The sequence below is a fragment of the Bubalus bubalis genome, chromosome 20 (genome assembly GCF_019923935.1).
Source record: "Bubalus bubalis isolate 160015118507 breed Murrah chromosome 20, NDDB_SH_1, whole genome shotgun sequence".
NCBI classification, from domain to species: Eukaryota; Metazoa; Chordata; class Mammalia; order Artiodactyla; family Bovidae; genus Bubalus; species Bubalus bubalis.
In genome coordinates, this window is record NC_059176.1 from 28,368,794 (window position 1) to 28,391,483 (window position 22,690).

Consider the following 22,690-nt stretch of genomic DNA (forward strand, 5'->3'; position numbering starts at 1 on the left):
TGCCAACATGAGACTTGAAGAATGAAAGGAACTGGGCAAACAAAACAAAGAAGACAGCTAATGCAAAGGAGCAGCTGAAGCAAAGTCAATCACAGAGTGGAAATTTAGGTAGACACAACCTTTAAGAAACTGCCTACAGTGCAAGAGACCTGGGTTCGATCCCTGGGTCAGAAAGATCCCCTGGAGAGGGAAATGGCAAACCACTCCAGTATTCTTGCCTGGGAAATCCCATGGACAGAGAGCCTGGCGGGCTAGAGTCCATGGGATCGTGAGAGTTGGACATGACTTAGTGACTAAACCATCACCACCAACCTTTAAGAGCTAAATTAAGCAATTTGGACATAGACCTGTATGCAGTAAGAACTATCCTACAGTCAGTGTAAGGAATCACTATTTAACTCAAGTGGGAGAGATAATAAAGACTAATTAAGAGGTTATCACTCACCTAGAGCCAGACATCCTGGAATGTGAAGTCAAGTGGGCCTTAGAAAGCATCACTATGAACAAAGCCAGTGGAGGTGATGGAATTCCGGTTGAGCTATTTCAAATCCTGAAAGATGATGCTGTGAAAGTGCTGAACTCAATATGCCAGCAAATTTGGAAGATTCAGCACTAGCTACAGGACTAGAAAAGGTCAGTTTTCATTCCAATCCCAAAGAAAGGCAATGCCAAAGAATGCTCAAACTACTGCACAATTGCACTCATTTCACACACTAGTAAAGTAATGCTCAAAATTCTCCAAGCCAGGCTTCAGCAATACGTGAACTATGAACTTACAGATGTTCAAGCTGGTTTTAGAAAAGGCAGAGGAACCAGACACCAAATTGCCAACATCCGCTGGATCATGGAAAAAGCAAAAGAGTTCCAGAAAAACATCTATGTCTGCTTTATTGACGATGCCAAAGCCTTTGACTGTGTGGATCACAATAAACTGTGGAAAATTCTGAAAGAGATGGGAATACCAGACCACCTGACCTGCCTCTTGAGAAATCTGTATGCAGGTCAGGAAGCAACAGTTAGAACTGGACATGGAACAACAGACTGGTTCCAAATAGGAAAAGGAGTCCGTCAAGGCTGTATAGTGTCACCCTGCTTATTTAACTTACATGCAGAGTACATCATGAGAAACGCTGGGCTGGAAGAAGCACAAGCTGCAATCAAGATTGCTGGGAGAAATATCAATAACCTCAGATATGCAGATGACACCACCCTTATGGCAGAAAGTGAAGAGGAACTAAAAAGCCTCTTGATGAAGGTGAAAGAGGAGAGTGAAAAAGTTGGCTTAAAGCTCAACATTGAGAAAACTAAGATCATGGCATCTGGTCCCATCACTTCATGGGAAATAGATGGGGAAACAGTGGAAACAGTGTCAGACTTTATTTTTGGGGGCTCCAAAATCACTGCAGATGGTGATTGCAGCCATGAAATTAGAAGATGCTTACTGCTTGGAAGGAAAGTTATGACCAACCTAGATAGCATATTCAAAAGCAAAAACACTACTTTGCCAACAAAGGTCTGTCTAGTCAAGCCTATGGTTTTTCCAATAGTCATGTATGGATGTGAGAGTTGGACTGTGAAGAAAGCTGAGCACCGAAGAATTGATGCTTTTGAACTGTGGTGTTGGAGAAGACTCTTGCGAGTCCCTTGGACCACAAGGAGATCCAACCAGTCCATTCTAAAGGAGATCAGTCCTGGGTGTTCTTTGGAAGGAATGATGCTAAAGCTGAAACGTCAGTACTTTGGCCACCTCATGCGAAGAGTTGACTCACTGAAAAAGACTCTGATGCTGGGAGGGATTGGGGGCAGGAGGAGAAGGGGACGACAGAGGATGAGATGGCTGGATGGCATCACCAACTTGATGGACATGAGTTTGAGTGAACTCTGGGAGTTGGTGATGGACAGGGAGGCCTGGCGTACTGGGATTCATGGGGTCACAAAGAGTTGGACACAACTGAGTGACTGAACTGAACTGAACTGAAGAGGTTATGAAAACTCCTAAGTGAAAGGTAATAAAAGTCTTACATATGTTCATGATAATGGAGAAAAGGAGATACTTCCAAATTTAAAAAGGCCAGCACTTAGTAACAGATATATAAAAGTGGAGTGGGATTGGAAAAACGAAAGACAAGACAATATCAAGGTTTCTAAATAGGACACCAATAGATGTGGTGTGATATTTTTAAAACATGGCCACATATTTACTAGTACCCCTCCCATTATGAAGTGAGGTCTATGCCTCCTCCCCCGTGAATCCGGGAAGCACATGAGTACTTCAGTCCAGAACCCAGCCTGACAACCAAGATTAGGTCACAAAAGGCCATACATCTTCCTCCTCATTCAGTGGGGCATTAACTCTCAAAGCTCTGAGCCATCACATAAGAAGTCCAACTGCACTGAGGCTGCCATGCTGCGATGAAGCCCGTATGATATGGAAAAGCCAGGTAAAGGTACTCCAATCAACAATCCCAGCTAAGCTCAGCCTTCAAATCATCCCGGTCTAAGGACCAAGCATATGAATGAAGAGTCCCAGATAATTTCTGTCCCCAGCCATTTGAATCTTCCCTGGTGAAGCCCCAAATGTTGTAGAACAAAGTCAAGCCATCCCACCTATGCTTTAGCCAGATTTTTGTCCCATATAAACCGTGAGCAAAATAAAATAGTTGTTGCTTTATATGACCAAGTTTAGGGTGGTTTGTTACACATCAATAAATAACTGACATGAGTAATGGTAGCATATAAGTGAATTATCAAAGAATACAGGAACAGAAGGTTCAGGAGAGTAAGAAAATTACGGTAGTTCCATTTCAGTGATTTAAATCTGACAGATCTGTAGAACACCAAATGGAGATGCTGAACAAACTACTGAAAATAAAGCTCTGGATTTTTAAAAAGAGACAGATGACAAAGAAGCAGTATATAAAGACAAAGGGAAGGCATGTTAAGTATAAGGGAGAAAAGTGTTAAAAAATAGGAATGGAGCAATATGAAAAGTTAGAGAGGAAACTGAAAGGGTTGGAGAAAGAAAGAAGAATCAAGATAGAATGATAAAAAAGCCAAACAAATAAAGATTCTCTAACACGTCAGCCACTGTGGTCAGCAGTATCAAATGTAGCAGGGTATCAAGTAGAATCAAGCAATTTGGACAGAGAATATATATTTGGCAGATAGTTGATAACTACAAGAGGAAATTCAACAGCATAGTAATAAGTCAAATTACAGAAGTTGAGAAGCAAATGAGAATTGGGTAAACTGACACAGCAAGTGTAGACAACTCTCTCAAGTATGGCTATAACTGGAAAGTCAGAGGGGGCAGAAGCTTGAGGGGACCCAGGGGCTAAAGAAGATCTGCTGATTCATTCACTCACCCAACAAATACACATTCATACTTTTCAATGTGTATGAGATGAGGAGCTCTCTAGACCACGGGGAAAGATAAACTGAAGATACCAAAAGGAATGTATGAGTCAAATCCTAGAAAAGGCAGAAAATGGAGGATCAAGAGTCCAGGTAGAGGTATCGGGTCTGAAATCTCTTTCCCTGAGGAAGGAGAGGAACGTAATCATGATGATCACAGGAAGATATAAATGATAGAGGGAGAGGACAGTAAACAAGTTGCTGAGGAAAAGTCCATTTTTCAAGTTGAATAGGAGGCAAGATCACATGCTAAGGGTTGAGACAGTCATTTCCTAGGCAGGTTGATAAGAAGTCCAGGGGTCCCCAAGGAGAGAGGGGTCTGGAATTCTCAAGGAGGAAGAAAGGACAAACTTTTTTTTTCCTCTACATTCCTTAGGATCATTTAACAATAATGTATCCTGCCTGAGGACAGTCTCTGGATTAAACCTTCTGGCTAATTCTGTTATCTTAAAATGTAAATTATGGGAGTAGGTCTGGTGAGGAAAATCCCATGGGCGGAGGAGCCTGGTAGGCTGCAGTCCATGGGGTCGCTGAGAGTCAGACACAACTGAGTGACTTCACTTTCACTCTTCACTTTCATGCATTGGAGGACATGGCAACCCACTCCAGTGTTCTTGCCTGGAGAATCCCAGGGACGGAGGAGCCTGGTGGGCTGCCATCTATGGGGTCTCACAGAGTCGGACACGACTGAAGTGATTTAGCAGCAGACATTCTTTGGATTCACTGGAGAGTATTTGCCTCCATTGCTAACACTAGGAAGTGGGTACTCTTTCTACCCCCTTCTGATGTCTATGTCAGAAGCTTTCTCTATCTCCTTTATACTTTAATAAAACTTTATTACACAAAAGCTCGAGCAATCAAGCCTCGTCTCTGGCTCCGGATTGAATTCTTCTCCTCCAGAGGCCAAGGATCCCAGTGTCTTTGCATGGTTCAACAACCTTTCAGGGTGAAGAAAATGTGGAATGTGATAGACAGATTGAAAATGGGAAACATTTGGAAGAGCATCTGTGGCAAATGAGAAGAGAAGTAGACCAGAGACAAGTCAAAAATCATCTAGTCACACAGAGATCCTGGCTCCAACTGCAATAACAATCTCCCAAACAGGCACTCAGGCTGTAAATTAAGATGAGGACAGCAGTAGGGCTTTTTCAGTTCTGAATTCCCATGTCAAGCATAGAACCTAGGAGATGACAGGCCCTCAACAACTGTTTTTATAAAAGAATGAATGAGCAAACCTATATATGAAGGAATAAGACAAAAGTACTCTGCTGTGCTTAGTCACTCAGTCGTGTCCGACTCTTTGGGACCCCATGCAGTGCAGCCCACCAGGCTTCTCTGTCCATGGGGATTCTCCAGGCAAGAATACTGGAGTGGGTTGCCATGCCCTCCTCCAGTGGATCTTCTCAATCCAGGGATCAAACAGGTCTCCCGCATTGCAGGTGGATTCTTTACCAGCTGAGCTACCAGGTAAGTCCAAGACAAAAGTGCTTCACTGGAAATCTATTCATTCTTTTCATTGATTATAAACTGATAATCCCCTATGAATGTAATACGTATGAATATGTGTAGTGATCACAATTATCAAATATTTGTAAGAAAGTCATTATAAATTTATTTATAACTACTAAAATAAATCCATTTCTTATCCTAAAACAAATTCTTAGTTTTAATTAAGATTTTTGCTCTAGTTACAAATATATCTTCTGAGCCTCTCCTCAGTAAATGTCAAAATGTGTGAGTTCAAATGCACTTAAAAAACACTCTTCTTACCAAGAATTACTTTTGAATTGAAGAACAAAAAGGAGGAAAAATGATTTTGCAATTGTTCCTTCCAGATCTCTTGTCCGAGTTTCCTCTCCAGCTTTAAAATATCTATACTTTGAACACGAACAGTGCACCCTTCCTCCAAAATGGCTAACCATTAACAAAACAAAACATTTTTATAAGAAATGTGTATGTTCGATACTGGATGCTTGGGGCTGGTGCACTGGGACGACCCAGAGGGATGGAATGGGGAGGGAGGAGGGAGGATGGGGAACACATGTATACCTGTGGCGGATTCATTTTGATATTTGGCAAAACTAATACAATTATGTAAAGTTTAAAAAAAAAAAAAAGTGTATGTTGTATATACTACCAAGCAATGATTTTTTTAAAAATTAATAGGTTGCTTTAATATACTGTAATTTCTTTACAAGACTGGCATTAAAGAGAAGATAATCCCCAATATGAACTAAGTAGTATACATCAGGATTTCCTATGAACTGTGAAAAACAGAGTTTCATTCATATTTAATCCAAATTCACATTATAACTAATATTATAGTTAATGTGTCCAGGAATTTAAAATACTAGAACAGCTAATGCTCTTATTGGCATTTACTATATGCCAGACCATGGGGTTGCAAAGAGTCAGAGGCGACTGAATGGCAACAACAATGTGCCAGACACTGTGCTAAGTGCTATATATGTATTATCTCCTTTAATACTCACAGCCTTAAGAGGTAGGTACAGGCAAAAGTTATACAGGCTGCAAGAGGCAGAGCCAGAATCAAGTCCAGGTCTATTTGCCACCAAAAAGCTGGATTGTTAACTGCTATACACATAACTATTAATGAAGAAAATCATCATGTTTTAAGTGGCAGTACATATCATGTTCTGTTTCCAAGATCAATGAACTTTTCAAAAACCAAAACCTAAATCTCAAACTAAAACTTCCCAGTTTTTCCAACGTAATCACAGAACTTCAAAGACTTAAGACAATCTTTATTATGTTTAAGAGCCTCTCATAATAATTTTGTGAAATAGAGAAGTACATCTGCAAAGAATAAGTGTGAAGACATTATGTAATCACGGGAAAAAAATAAATATTTTGAGATAAACATCAATGGAAAAAAAAAAACAAAGAAACACAAACTCTTTGAAGATTATACTGCTTCCTTTTCCATCTTTCAGTCCAATTAAAATTCTACTTAATGATTCATTGTAGCAATGGAAAATAAGTAAAAACTTAAAATAAGTTTTTGTTAATAGTCAATTAAGTAAAATGCATATCAATTTTTGAGACATTACTTGCAAAAAAATTTTATTTAGCTACAATACTAAAAAGTAATTTAAAGCTTACTATGTATCAGCCATTGTGCTAAGCACTTCACATTATCCCATTAAGATTTCAATTTCATTTGCCCAGGGGGGAAAGGGGCATAATTTAGCATTCAACAAATCATAGATAGCTTATCCAATACTAGAATCTACATATGTGAAATATATTAGTATATATATTCACAACCACTCGTCACTTAACATGTTCCATTGTCATTACCAACATTTACCAAGTGCCTTCTATACACTATCACTGGACTAGAGACTGAGAATTTAAAAAAAGGGAATAAGGCCAAGATCCTTGGCCCAAAAACGTTCCTAAACTAGCACAGAAATTAAACAAGGAAACAGATCTCTCAAATAAAAAGGGAAGTACTAGTCCTGTCCTCAAAGCATCATAGCAGAGAAAATAAACAGCTGGAATCACCTCATGAAAGATCCATAATAAAGGTCTGAAAAAGATATGGCATTAAGGAATGAAATGAGAAGACATACTCCAGAAAGCTTTGAGTGGCAGAAGCAGCAGGAACAGGTATCTGATTTGGAGGTGGGAGGGAACCACATGACTGTCACAGGACAAAGACAATTACAAGAAAGAAGAGTTTGGTTTTATACATGTTGAGCCTGAATGTTTGTAAAGCACTCAAGTGGGCATCTACAGTAGGTGAGGCAGCCAGGTCTGGCACCCAGGAGAGATATCTAGGCTGCTGATGCATTTAGAATCCAGGGCACATGGGTAGTTACTGGGGTAGTGGGGAAAGATGAGATTACTGGACAGTATAAAATGAGAAGAGAGCCAAGTAGAATGATGGAGCACACTATCATTTAAGAATCAGGAAAAGAACAGAATGCAGCCCACTAAGCCACAAGCCCTCCCATCCCACACCACTCCTCAAAAAACAATGCAAAACAAAACTTTGCACTTATATACTATGAAACCCATCTATATACACTTGATTCATCCATGTAGCAAACATTTGTTGTCTATTTCCTAAGTCAATAGCCAAGAATGAAGACAACACAGTTTTGAATCATAAGAATCTAGCTATCATAGGAGTAGTATAACAAATAGGCTAAAGGCACAGGATCTAGGCTGGCATTCAAACCTGGCTCTGCCGTTTACTTCCTGGGTGAGCTTGGGCAAAGGACTTAGCCTCCAGCTGCTTCTGCTTATTATGTACAACAGGGATCATAACAGTATCTATTCTCATATGGTTGCTATGAAGAATAAATGAATTAAGAAACATATAATGAGGAACAGTGCTTGATGTATAACAAATGTTCGATAAATGTTATTTTTATTATTTGCTATATAAAATTACCAGAATGGTTACATGGGTACATAATAGTAACAATAAATAGTGCTACTGGATTTCACAAGATGGAAGAAAGACCCTCACTGGGAATGGACTCAGGGAGCACGTCTCTAAGTACCTCTCAGGGCAGGCTACCTCACACAGTGCCTCAGTGTGAATCAGAATGCAGTTTGCAGGTACACATGAAGAGGAGGATACCCTGGATGTCTGTCATCACTCAATTCCCTTGAGAAGTACTCTAGGGGCACGATATAACCAGCACAAGCCATGCATCGCAGCCTGGAGGAGAGGACCTATAAAGCTGAAGAAAATGTAAAGACACTCCAGTAGAAACATAGAAGAAACACTGTAAGCTATTAAGAACATAATATAGTCAAGCCCAAACTGGCAACAGCAAGTAACCCAGATTTGCCAGAGCACAGGGACTGTTTAGAAGAGCTGAAGATAAACCCAGAAAGGTGGATGGAGCCAGATTATAGAAGATCTTGAAGCTCACCAAAGGCATTCAGGAGTGACTCTGAGCAGGGTGAAATGGGGTTCCAATGGTGCTCAAGTAAGAATAATCTGGCATTATGTACTGAATGGATTTGTGCTTGGGCAGGTAAAAGGTGCTTGCAGCAGTCTCCTAGTCTGCGAGGCCCTTAAAGGCAGGGGCTGGGGCTGTATTTCATGCATTTCTATATTCTCCAAAGGAGCAAAGTTCTTGGGGAAGGGTAGGCACTCTGTAACTGTTTGAGGTATACATGAATGAATGAGCCAAAAAGAAATAATATGAGGCTTAATTAGAGTGGGAACAATGAAAAAAGAAAGATACATACTGGAAAAATATTGCAGAGACAAAAAAGGACATGTGCTGGCTGATGAAATGTGACAAGGATAGGGCAAAATCAATACAGACTGTAAAACTGATAAATATTAAGTGTACTGCATTATAGGTTTCTGTGAAAGGCAAATATAATTATGTTCACAAAAATGCTCTATGAAAAAAAGATGGCTTTTCTCTGAAATAAAAGCTAGTTGTCTTGGACAGAAACACTACTATATTTGACCTTGAACACAGGTCATCATTTTAAGACATTTATCTTCCTCTTGTCTTCACTAGATTATAAAACCTTTAAGAGTGCACAGCGTGCCTACTCTGAAACAAACTACGATAAAACCTTATTAAGTGTTGCTTTAAGCACACTTTGTCCCACTCACAGAAGAAACAATTACTGAACTGAAACAATTACCATCACCAAAATACACACACACATACACAAAGAGACTATATACACTTACGTAATTATATATACACACACAAAACAGTTTTGTTAACGCAGTCTTAGTAGGCGTATTTACTTTTCTTTATATACCCATACTCATTGTGTCTGACAGTGAGTGTTAGAGGTGCTCACTAAATGTCTGTTGAACTAAAATGAACTGAAGTGAACTGATTTAGGAATATCACAGAGCTTATCAATGGTTTCTGGTGACCTTTACCTTCCCCTCTCCAGTTTCAGTGCTTCTCTGTTCACTAAATTTACACTGTAGAAGAATGAGATCCATAATAAAAGTGGTTAAGAAGATAGAAAAAAGAAAGACTAAAATATATGATTGGTAATATGTATAATCAGTGTTGTGCCAGAAAATGTTTAACAATGGCCCAGGGTGAGCTGGGAAGTCTAATTTTCAGTATTTGTCAATTTTCATTAATTAAATACTCCCACCATGGCCTATTTTGAGCTAACAACAGGATATCAACTGGAAAATTCTTAAAAATTTAACAGTTCTCGCAACTAGCACGAGCCAGCTCCAACATACCACAGGAGTGAATTTTTTTTTTTTTTTTTTTTTTTTTCTTTTCCTAACCCTAACCCTAACCCTAACCCTAACCCTAACCCTAGGAGTGAATATTTAAATGCATGGTACACGTGACAGGATCCCAGATTCTGCCCTGTAACACTACCTGCTACATCCCCAAAGGAAAGTACAAAAGGCAAAGAAAAGGCAGGAAAATTCACACCCTATTCCTGTAAGGCTTTTATTTCCATCTATAAAGTAGTCTTCTTTTGAACTGGCATATGATCCAGCTCAGAAATTTTCTTTTGCCTTGGCCAGTGACAACCAAACTTTTTTGACCACGTACCCCACTCGGTGAAAAATGTTTAGGTATACAAACTCAATACATGTTAATACATCTGTTGACTTGGCTTAAAGCTCAACATTCAGAAAACGAAGATCATGGCATCCGGTCCCACACTTCATGGGAAATAGATGGGGAAACAGTGGAAATAGTGTCAGACTGTATTTTTCTGGGCTCCAAAATCACTACAGATGGTGACTACAGCCATGAAATTAAAAGACGCTTACTCCTTGGAAGGAAAGTTATGACCAATCTAGATAGCACATTCAAAAGCAGAGACATTACTTTGCCAACAAAGGTCCGTCTAGTCAAGGCTATGGTTTTTCCAGTGGTCATGTATGGATGTGAGAGTTGGACTGTGAAGAAAGCTGAGCACCGAAGAATTGATGCTTTTGAACTGTGGTGTTGGAGAAGACTCTTGAGAGTCCCTTGGACTGCAAGGAGATCCAACCAGTCCATTCTGAAGGAGATCAGCCCTGGGATTTCTTTGGAAGGAATGATGCTAAAGCTGAAACTCCAGTACTTTGGCCACCTCATGCGAAGAGTGGACTCATTGGAAAAGACTCTGATGCTGGGAGGGATTGGGGGCAGGAGGAGAAGGGGACGACAGAGGATGAGATGGCTGGGTGGCATCACTGACTCGATGGAGGTGAGTCTGAGTGAACTCTGGGAGTTGGTGATGGACAGGGAGGCCTGGCGTGCTGCGATTCATGGGGTCGCAAAGAGTCGGACATGACTGAGTGACTGATCTGATCTGATCTGATACTAATTTACTATAAATTATAAAGTGTATACAAAAAACATAAATTTTAAAAGATAAAAATTCATACAACATAAAGAAAAATTCCACATTCCAATGACTATCTTACATATCCCCTGGGGTTTATATAACCCTGTTTAGAGATTATTAAGACCAACATTGTAAGTAAAATGAATAACTTCCTGGACCTGTTTCCTCTAAGCCAACAAACAAGTCTTATTAGGTCTTCCCACTGCGATGCTGAAAAAGGGCAACCCAAGGAAGAAAGGAGAAAACAGTTAGCAAGGTCTTGGGCAAAGTTGGCTTAAAGGGTAAGCAGGTCAGAGACCCCTCTTACAACACAAGGTCCTTGGAATTAAGACTCCATGGGAATGAATCACTAGATCAGCTCCAAAGACACCATTATACCTGGAGGTTTTAAGCCCCAAAGCAACATACCCTAGTACCATTCCCCAATAAATGTCCCTGGACATAAGCCATCTATATCAGCTCAGGCAATGAGAAGGCCTTGGAGGAATCTTGAGTTTTCCCTATAGACCAAACATGTCCTTGAAATAAATGCAATATTACTAAAATCTTAAGTTGGGGAATACAGATTATAAGACTATGCCAGATATATATAAATCATATATTTATATATGATCTATCTTCTTTTCTATATGCAGTTAGTCCTCCGGCAGATCACAGTTTAAGTCAAACATGTTGCTCCCAAATCAAAAACACTGTTAATCAAGCTATATACAATGAATCTTTCTTAAATACATGCGAACTAATTAACTAGGACAAGACAGTAACCAACTATAAAATACTGCATTATGTCTGATTATCTTTGAGTTCCACAACATGCTGCTCAAATTTCCTGACTTTCTTTTTTCTAAGTTCTATACTAACATTGGTAAAAAAAAAAAAAAAAAAAAAAAAAAATCAAGAAATGAAAAGAAAAAAAAAAAAAACCTCAACAGAATACTGAATCTTCCTAAGGAAGATTCTACAATGTCTTTAAAGACACTTAAGGATACTAAAATGCTTTCTGAAAAAGTGGCCCAGAGAAAAACATTGCTTTTTCTTTCTTGCAGCCAATTTCCCTGTCATACATCTAGACCACTGAAGACGAAGCTGCTCTCATGCCTGAAGGAGGGGGTGGGGGTGGGGGTGGGGGTGAAGCAAACAGAAAAACAGAAATTTCAGAGCTACCATCTCACCAAACTAGCAACATCTAGGACTTCTCTGGTTGTGTGCTGGATAAAAACCCACTTTCCAATGCAGGGGACATGGTTTGATCCCTGGTCTGGGAAAATTTCACAGGCTGTGGGGCAACTAAGCCCATCACCATAACTACTGAAGCCTGCCACGCTCTAGGGCCCTCGAGCCGCAACTAGTAACCCTGTCTGCTGCAGCTACTGAAGCCCGTGGGCCTGGAGGTAGCAACATGCCTGTGCGCCACAAAGAGTGGTGCTCATTGTAACTAGAGAAAGCCCGTGAGCAGCAACAAAGACCCAGCACAACCAAAATAAATGAATGAAAATAAATAAAAATAAATTTTTAAAAAAACTAGCAACATCTAACATGAAGGAATCAGTCCCTTTTAACTATTTTTTTCATCCTTAGATCGTTTATTACATGGTTACTTCACATTATCTTAAGACTCAAAGCTTTGGCTGAAATGATAACCAAATTAAAAGATCCCCACACCTATGATTTTACTTACCTTCCTATCCACTGAATTTTTCCTGTGTCCTCCCTAATTTAAGAAAGATGGGGTCCTTTCTTCAAGGTAACTAAGTGCTTTAATCAAAAGTATTCTTTAAAAAGTAGTACTGGATTTTATTTCAATAAAGTTGCTTAACCATACACGAGTATCTCTCTTCTGTTCCAAATTCACATTGAAACCAAAAAAACAAACAAACAAAAAAAGCTTAAAACTAAATTAAAAACAATCACACAAGAAAACAAAAAAGAATGCATTAGCAATTTAGAGTTCTAAAAAATTCTAGATGCATGGCTCAACCTTTGCTGCTGCTGAGTCACTTCAGTCGTGTCTGACTCTGTGCGACCCCATAGACGGCAGCCCACCAGGCTCCCCCATCCCTGGGATTCTCCAGGCAAGAACACTGGAGTGGGTTGCCATTTCCTTCTCCAATGCATGAAAGGGAAAAGTGAAAGTGAAGTCGCTCAGTCACGTCCAACCCTTAACGACCCCATGGACTGCAGCCTTCCAGGCTCCTCCATCCATGGGATTTTCCAGGCAAGAGTACTGGAGTGGGGTGCCATTGCCTTCTCCATGGCTCAACCTTCAGCATGCATCAAAATCACCTAGAGGGCTGGTTAAAACACAGACTGTAGGACTCCATCTTGAGGGTTTCTGATGCAATAGGTCTGGGGCTCAAGATTTTATGTGTTTAACAAGTTCCCAGGTGATGCTCATTCTGCTGGTCAGAGGACCACATTTTAAGAACCACCATGCTAAATAAATAGAGATCATTAAAAGGAACCTTTTTTATTAATTCTAATTAGCATCCTCAGAGAGACTCAAACTAATGGTACAACCATTTTTTTAAGTGATCAGGAAAAGCCACTGCAAAATAGGCAAACAGTTCTGAAAAACTAGAAAAAATATAATTTCCAAATTAAAAATAAAAAGGACTAAATAACAACCACAACCTAATATAGCAGTGTGAAAAATAGCATAAGACATCTTCCAAAACACAGAGCAAAAGACAAAGAGATGGAAAATATGAAAGAAAAATTAACAAGCATAAACAATCAATATCTACCTAATAGATTTCTGGAGAAAGAACAAGCACATCACAAAAAGTAATCAGTGAGGAAATTTTCCCTACGCTGAAAAAGACTCAAGCCTTGTACTGCTTGCCCAATTTCCAAACAGGTAAAAAAAAATGTAATGCCAACAACCAGACACATATCTGTGATATTTCTAAATTTAAAAGACATAAAGGAAACTCATAAAAGCCTCAAGGGGAAAAACACAGGTTATTACAAAGCAGTATGAATCAAACTATCACCAGACATCTTATTAGCATGCTAGAAGAAAATGGAAAGCTGTTTTCAAGGTTCAGAGAGCAAATTATTGTGAACCTGGAATTCTACATCTAGTCAAACTAGCAAATATGAAGGTAAAATAAAGACACTTTTGGAAATTTAAGGACTAAGAAAACTGACTTCCTGTATCAGTTTCCTACTTTTACTGTAAAAAATTATCAGAGAAATTCAAATGGGTTTCAATGAGCTAGAATCCAGGTGCTGACACGATTACATACCTTTGGGAGGCTCTAAGGAAAAAAAAACATTTCTTGCCTTCTCTAACTTCTAGAGGCTACCTGAATTCCTTGACCAGCAATCCCCTTCCATTTTCATCACCATTATTAAATGTAACCAGTACTTATGGCAGATTTTTTAGCCCCTTAAAGACATGCAAATAACTAGAGCTACAATATACAGCCCCTGATAAGAGTAAATGAAAAACATCAGTATGCTCTAAATCATTGACTTAAAAATGTTAATAAATTAGTAGTTCTATTAATAAATACCTACCGAATCATTCGCTGCTAGAGCAAGTGCAAGGTTCACTGTAAGAAACAAAAAAGTAATTAAATTTAGTAACTTTCCTTCTACCAGAATTTATTTTGCCTTTTAATATTTTCAATGTAATAACCAAAGCAAGTAAAATTTTAATATAAATCCTTTATTTAAAAAAAATAAACAAGGACATGGAGAGACTATAGAAAGTAAAAAAGACAAAAAGGAAAGTAACATTTCAGCATAAGCAACAGATGCCTGCCTCAAAACTTTAAATAATCCATTTATCATATGTTATAACTGTGTTTAAATAATCCATTAAATGTTTTAATCATATTAATGTATATATCATTCAATTATTTTCAAAAAATACTTTGCAGAAAAATTACTTTTTAATAAATAAAAATGGAGCTGATCCTACTGTTTTTTAAACATAAATGCAGGTAATACAGGAATTCCAAACACTCTAACTCACAAATACCCACATAACTGAAAGCTTGGACCAGTGAGGAGAGGGAAGGGAAAAAGGGAAAAAGGTAAGACAATGAAACATTTTCCCAAAAGTGCCTATTAATAGTGAATCTCAGACATAAACGGGGAAAGCAGTAGGCCCCAAAACCACTGTTAACCCAGCAGGAGAGATACGCTACATCTGAGATGAGAAAGAGGTCCAAAAAGAATATATTCCCAAACTGATAAACAGACCCTCATACTGTGGATGATAATTCCTTACCGGACAATGTTATAGATGATGCCAATACTGTTTCTTTTGAAGTATTTAAGAACATAAACTCTCAAGGCAGACCTGGTTCAAACCCCAGGGTCACCACTCTGTGTTTTACAATCATGAGTATTTTTACCCCCAAGTATGTTTCCTCCTCAATAAAATGAGGTCCTATTTCATAACTGTTGTGAGAATCAAATCAAATTCTAAGTGTAAAGTACTCAGCCTAGGGAATGGCACTTGATAATTCATTATTAAATTATTATTAATGTTTAATATTTGATTTAATCATTAAATCATAAATTATAAAATAATTCTGAATTTCAGGTATACTGTAGGTTAAACATAATCCAACTTTGAGGCAGAGTAATTCATTTCAATGTGAGGGTCTTTCTCCATTTACACAATAGAATCTAAGAGCATGTTTGCATTAATCAAAGGTCCTCATTCTAATCCAAAATATTTCTAGCACACATATTCAGATGGGAAATATTTTGAGACAGTTTGGAATTGGAATAAATATGTATAAGGGAAAGAAATATAATGCCAACAGAGTTACATAGAAATAATCTATTTCTAAAGCAGAGAGAGCAGTTATGAAAAAGTATAGATCAATTATTTGAGATAGATGGTATGATGTTAACAAAGATGAAAGCAAGGAAGGGATGCTTACTAATGCACACATATGTCACACACTGAACATTTTCTCATATATTTTCCTGTCTAAATGCTGCCACAGCCCATAGCATTAGATGATCTTAGAACCTAAAACAATAAATAAATTTGCTTTAAACAAGTGCTAGCCTACAGATTTGACAAATTATATTGCACAAAACCCAAAGAACTTATGGCTATTATCATGAAAATGCCTTCCATCTTTAACCAAACCAAGTAAACACAGAGCTTGCAAAAGGAGTCACACCACTGAAAACAGGTATTTTTTTTTTTTGAAACCTTAATTTTCAAAACACAAGTAGAGGTGGATTCTAGAACTGAAAACTAAGAGCTTCCAAATTTTACAAACAAAATATCAAACAGATAGATTGTATGTCCCTAGGAAAGAAAGCAAGAGTGTGTAGGATACAGCATAAATTCATTAAGAACAATCACTAACTATTTTAAATAATAATATGGTATCTATCAAATAGTATAGTAGGAATCTATCATAACTACAATTCTTGTTAAATCTTAATTTCTTCAAAATATCTGAAAAACTCTTCCACAATACATTCAGGTCAAAATGGGGGGAAAAAACTAAGCTAATAACACTATATAGTTGGATCTATAGCTGGTTATACAACTACAGAACTGCTGTATCCAGGAATTACCAAATATGGCTTTGAGTCAAGACACAGGATCTCTAGTGAAAGTCACAGAACTCTGTACCTGGCCCTTTTTATTTCAAAATGTCATTGGTTTCAATGGAATTAAGTGATTTTAAGGTACATATATGCCCCAAGTTTAGATTAATATCTGAGGAAAAAAAACTTTACAGATCTTAGGGAGGAGGTGCAAGATGGAGTAGGGAATTAAGAGGTTCAAACTACTATTATAAAATCAATAAGCTATAAGGATATACTATACAACACAGGGATTAGGTCCAGTATTTTATAATAACCATAAATGCAATATAACCTTTAAAAATTGTGAACTATGCTGTATACCTGGAATTTACATAATACTGTACATCAGCTACACTTCAATTTGAAAAAATGCAGAAATATGAGTCAAAAGCTGAAAAAAAAAATACATGATATATACAAGATCTTAATAGTGAGGAACTATGTCAAAACTAACAAAATGAAATATAATAAGGATAGTTATTTTTTAATCAACTGCCAAAAGGATAGATTGGAAAAAGATCTGAATTAAGCCATTCCTATTAAAATGACTGAAAATTTTAAGTGATGCAACAAAACTTGAGAGATTTATGACTTCAAATTAATAATACAAGTTGCCTCTGTTGAACTGGAAGGAGGGGAGCTACCTTTTTACATTATTATACTGAAGGTTTTTTTAGAAATAAAAAGTTTCTTTTGAAAAAAATTGGGAATACCTGTTCATTAGTCCTGGATGGTACCTCTTACATTTCTAGTGGGACTTCTTTTATGGGTTCCGAAAGCAGCATTTCAGTCACAATGAAATCTATAATCAATTTGAAAACTCCACCAAAAAAAAATCCTCTGTTCCAGTATATTAATATAAAGATCTAAAGGTTAAATGTTTTAAATAATTAAAAGATTTTCAAATATTAGATCTATTTTGACTTTATTCATGCTGGAAAACTGTTATGGTTAAATGAAAATAGGTCACAATAATGTAAACAATCTCATTGCAACTACTTAGCTCAATGTACACTGAAAAAGATTAGAAAAGAATGCAAACAAAACAAATAAATTTAGTATTAAAAACAGAAATAAACTTAATATTAAACTTACTACATGTTTTAAAAATAACAACAACAATCAAATGTTGAGTACTTACTATGTAGGAGACAGGGGGCTAAGTGGTTAACTTGTTTAATTTGCATGACCACCCTATGAAAAAGATTATCATCATTGTCACTTTACAGTTAAGTAAACTGAAGATCAGAGAACTTCCCTGGTGGCTCAGACGGTAAAGCGTCTGTCTCCCATGCGGGAGACCCGGGTTCAAGCCGTGGGTTGGGAAGATCCCCTGGAGGAGCAAATGGCAATCCACTCCAGTACTTTGCCTGGAAAATCCCATGGACAGAGGAGCCTGGTGGGTTACAGTCTATGGGGTCGCAAAGAGTCGGGCACGACTGAGCGACTTCACTTTCAAACTGAAGATCTGATGGGCAGCCTGACTACCTTTTCCTCAGTCAAGGAGTCAAAGACCTGGCAACATATCTCGTTCTGCCTAAGTCCAAAATCTAAGCCCTCAATCACTACCAACTCCTCATACTAAGGAACCAGCTATTAGAAACTTCACAAATACTTTTTCAAGAACAAAACTATAACTTTAATATTGTGCACTTGCCAGTTGGCCTAAAGTCCTACTCAAAATGAGAATATCCTATAATACCTGCTGTAGTAGACTTTCCAACTCCACCCTTTCCAGAAGCCACAACTATAACTTGTTTAACACCTTCTATCGGTTTCTGCTTTGGAAGTCCTCGAGACATGATTTGTGATCTTCTTTGTTTTAGGGTCTCACTCTCAGCGCCAGAGAACTTGAGAAGAAGAAGAAAAAACAGTTTTAAAATAAGCTATCTCCATTATTACGAGGTTAAACAATTAGGTATTTGCGATTAACAGGGCTTTCTTTTCTACTTTAATTCTGCTCATCTCCATTAGTTAGGCCTTTAGTGTTATTTACAAATAGCTGTTGATAAAAACTGCAGAGACACATTGTTTAAGTTGAAATTTATTTACCAGGCGTTAAAAATAGCAAGTAAATAATCTCCCTCTACGGAGCTAAATCCCCCACGTGTTTTCCTTCTCTTTAACATATTTTCTAAATAAACACTAAGAAAGCATGTGCAAGCCACACATCCATGTTCTAACCGTCTATTTCACATCCCTCTATGCCTCGCCCTGGTCCTACTGGGGGCCTGCCTGGAAAGTGGGCACATCCAGACAACTGGGGTCTCACTGAGCAGGGGAGGGGGCCCAAGAGGGACTGAAGTGAGTCCTTGGCAAGAGGCAATTGCAGAACACCTGCAGGAAACCTGAAGCCCTGGCGCCCCAGCATCTCCGACCCGCCCGCCTCCACCTGCCCTGCAGCAACACGGACCTGGCGCCGACAAATCACTAGTCGGCTTCCCCAAAGTGGGACACAGGTCCCGCCGCAGCCCCGAAGCGACACTCCACCAAACACCAGCAAACGCAGCCAAACCCCCATGGCTCGGAATACTGCCTGAAGCCCAATCCGGAAACCGTCGCGTCTGGCGCGGGGTGATGACGTCCCGTAGCAACGCTCCGCTTCCATTCCCTAGCTATTAGCCTCTGAGTTTCTTTAGCCCAGGAACATAACTTGTCGTGGTCTCATCTGTAGCCAGGTACAAACATTTTGTAGCCTTTTACCAAACGTCTGTGAAATATTTTCACGTATATCCTCTAATTTGCTCCTCACAGAAGTTCTGGAATAGGTAGGAGACTCAATACGATCCTCTTTTCGTAGATAAGAAAACTGAGATTTAGAAAGTTTAGAAAACTGACCCGACTAAGAAGTAGGGAGTGGTGGAAGTTAAAAATGACTCCAGGTGTTCTCACAGCGCAGAATATAGTCACTTAAACACTGCCACTCCTAAGGATTTTTTTTCTCCTGAGTGATCTATAGTAATAGTCTCTTTTGTGTTGGGTTTTTCCTGCTGTGTGCTTATAATTCTCTGAAAGAGAAGTCAGGGTGCTTTGCTAGGCTCCGAAAAGTTTAGCTAAATCAAAAAACAGATCTAATGAAACAAATTTCACTCAAGAAGCAACTTGAGTGAGACAAAGCTTGAAAGAGGAGATGGAATTTATCCTGGTAAAAGGAAGGATGTATCCATACATTCTAAGCAGATGAGAGTGAAGGAAATCACTTGAGGAAAGAAAGCTGGAAAGCTGATACAGACCCCAAAAAAGGATCATTTAGGGTGTAGGGTGATTTATCCTCACATATACCCCATATTTTCTATGGTTGAGTTTTGTTTCATTTGCTTTCTATCTGTAGAAAGTTTATTGTATAATCATTCAGTTTATTTTACTCTGATCTTTAATTTCTTTAGTTTTAATGCAACTGTAGCATAGCAACCTCAAAGAATTATTCTAAGAATTAAATCAGATATTACCGGGGGGAAAATCCATTCAATTTAGAAGATGCTGAAAAAAATTCAATTCCTTGCTTTTTCTTCCCCAGTCTCAAACTTTGTTACTTCATTCAGTCTTCTTTATCTTACATTAAGTTTAACACTCCTAGGTTACCGTTTTATATCACTTTCTTATTTTATTATTTTGTGATATGTTTTTATGGTTAATTCTCTCAATTTTTAAATTTGTATCTGCTCAATTTTTATAAATTATAAGCCAAAAGTATATAGTTAAGGAGAAATAGCTGTCAGAATAATTCATTTACTAAACAAGAAATGCTGAATATCTGTTTCTCTCCAGGTAACTTTGTAAGTTCTTCCAGACCTCTCCGAGATTCATTCATTTAACAAATATTTATTGAGCAACAAATACACACCAAGCACTACCCTAATCTCAGGGTTTTCAAAACTAAACTATACTTCATCTTTCCATTCAAGGACTTTAAGATCCAATGCAAGAGACAGAGTAAGTTAACACACGATTACAGCATGGTTTGATAAGCATAAGAGAAAAATCACTGAGTGATACAAAAGTATAAAGAAGGAGTACCAAATTCAATTAGAAAAGGCTTCTGAATAGCATAACATCTAAGTCGAATCCTGACTATGGGTAATGTGTAGGAGTCTGCAGGATAATGACTACAGGGTTGTTGTGCAGAGGAAAGACATGAATTGTTACGAATTGCAAATAATCTGTGTGGCTTGAGGATAGACTGTGAGGTACAGGACTGAAAGAGATGAGGCTAGAGGTTGGTAAGGTAAAGGCTGCCCAGATCATAAAAAGTTTTATACATCCTGTGAAGGAACTTGGACTTTATCTTGAGGGAATCTTATAAGAATTTTAAGCAGGAAAGTAGCATGATCAAACATAACAAATCTGTTGTGTTTTAAAAATACCACTATGACTGCCAGGCAGAAAAAGAATTGGCGAGGCCAAATCAGAGGCAGGGAGATGGCAGATTACTGCAGTAATCCAAAAGAGATGTTGAAAGCTTGACTTAACATCTCTAAATTTCACTTTGCTTATCTACAAAATAGATAATACTTATTTGTAGTTGTTTTGAGATTGAACTTAAAATAATGTACATAGAATGCTTATCACATAGTACAATATTCAATTAATATTAGCTACTGTGATGCTTATTGGTGGTATAGAATTCATTAATTTGGGAAACTACATAAATGGTACTGACACTCTTTGAAAGAAACATAAGAGGAAGAAAACTGAGACCAATGTCTATAGAATGAATGAATGGTTAATTTGATTTATCTTTCCTCAGATTGGGCTTCCCTGGTGGCTCAGACAGTAAAGAATCTGTCTGCAGTGCAGGAGACCGAGGTTCGATCCCTGGGTCAAGAAGATCCTCTGGAGAAGGGAATGGCAACCCACTCCAGAATTCTTGCCTGGAGAATTCTATGGACAGAGGAGCCTGGTGGGCTATAGCCCATGGGGTCACAAAAAGTCAGACATGACTGAGTAACTAACACATTGCTCAGATTAAGGATATCGAGAGAGTAGTAGATCTGTCTATTATTTCTTCTTCAATTACCACTGCCATACAGACACATATTCACCCATGGCCCCTTCTCAAAAGAGTATTCTTGCTCAGCTCCTAAGAACTGCTAAGTCATTTGACCCATCCCCATGGTCACAAATTGGATTAAAGACTGATATACAATCAAAACTGAACCAATCATATTCTTCCCCCAGAGAACTTAAAACATAAGAGATGCTCCTCAATCTTAGTTTGCATTTGAACTGGTATGACTAAAGTGACCATTTTCTAGTTTGTACACAGAAAAATAGAAAAAGCCAATGCCAAGAAAGAAAAACAAAGCAGATGATAAGAGATCATGTGTCCAGAGAAGGAAGGGAGGACAGCGTACTGGTTCATAACAGTTTTCTGGTTCCTGCTTCTAGTCCATAGTAAAGTTCAGCTATACTTCCTATCCTTAGGTCCATAAGATATACTTACATCTTCCAACAAATTCTCTTCTTGCCTTGGCCTACTTTGGGTGGGTTTCTGTGTATTTGTAACTATGGTGAGATAAACTTTATAATATTTATAGAGGACTTCCCCCTATAATTTCTTGTCGCTCATATAGCCCTTCGCCATTTGGACAAACCATATGGCATTGTATTATGATACCTTGAGGTGTGCCAGTTGTTGAGTGAACATGCCAAGCACAATGGTGACAAACACAGTTACAAAAGCTAACAGCTAAGGGTAACAAAATGTAAGTATGGCAAGAAGATTAATTCCTGGTTACACAGTGAAGCTGCTATGCCAGTCCTGGCCTGTGTCTCTAGACCTCCTGTTGTATGAGATAATCAATTGTTTAAATCACTGTTGGTTAGGATTTCTTTTATTTGAAACTAAAATTATCTGCACTTATTACAGCTCCTAAGAAGTAACCCCATAAACTTTGACTACCTCTCCTCATTCAGCTAAGATTGAGCCCCAGTGAGGAAGGGGAAAGAGAGAGCCTCAAATCAGTTAGAGGGATATGAGAAGAACAGAATCAATGGCCACATTCCCAGATAGAACTCAGTGTAGTGGCAGGGACTACACAATAAAAATGGCTGAGTGTTGTGTTTAGGCAAACAGTCTGAGGCAGCCTCGTTGTATTTGCCCACACAAAGAGCCACAGGAGTGGCTGAGAGAAAACTGATCCGTAAAGAGACCTTAGTGGTGGTTTAATCTCTCAGTCATGTCTGACTCTTGCGACCCCATGGACTGTAGCCCTCCAGGCCTTAAGATCAACTAAACAGACATTTCTCTAAAGAAGATATACAGATGGCCAAAAAGCACATGAAAAGATGCCCATCATAGTTAATTATTAGAGAAATGCAAATCAAAACAGCAATGAGGTACCACCTCACATCAGTCAGAATGGCCATC

The 22,690-nt window shown here is 38.3% G+C and overlaps 1 protein-coding gene across 2 annotated transcripts in view; it reads right to left on the reverse strand.

Annotated features, from left to right (window-relative positions):
- Positions 1 to 18,889, reverse strand: part of NUBPL (nucleotide binding protein like) — a 457,415-nt gene extending 438,526 nt beyond the window's left edge. For both annotated transcript variants that reach the window (XM_045163735.1, XM_025271622.3), the window contains exons 1-3: positions 18,734 to 18,889; positions 18,023 to 18,170; positions 14,269 to 14,303 (exon numbers count right to left, since the gene is read on the reverse strand). In XM_045163735.1, coding sequence (XP_045019670.1) covers positions 14,269 to 14,303; positions 18,023 to 18,170; positions 18,734 to 18,841 — 291 coding nt within the window. In that variant the 5' untranslated portion in view covers positions 18,842 to 18,889. The remainder of the gene's footprint in view (positions 1 to 14,268; positions 14,304 to 18,022; positions 18,171 to 18,733) is intronic.
- Between the last annotated feature and the right edge of the window lie 3,801 nt (positions 18,890 to 22,690).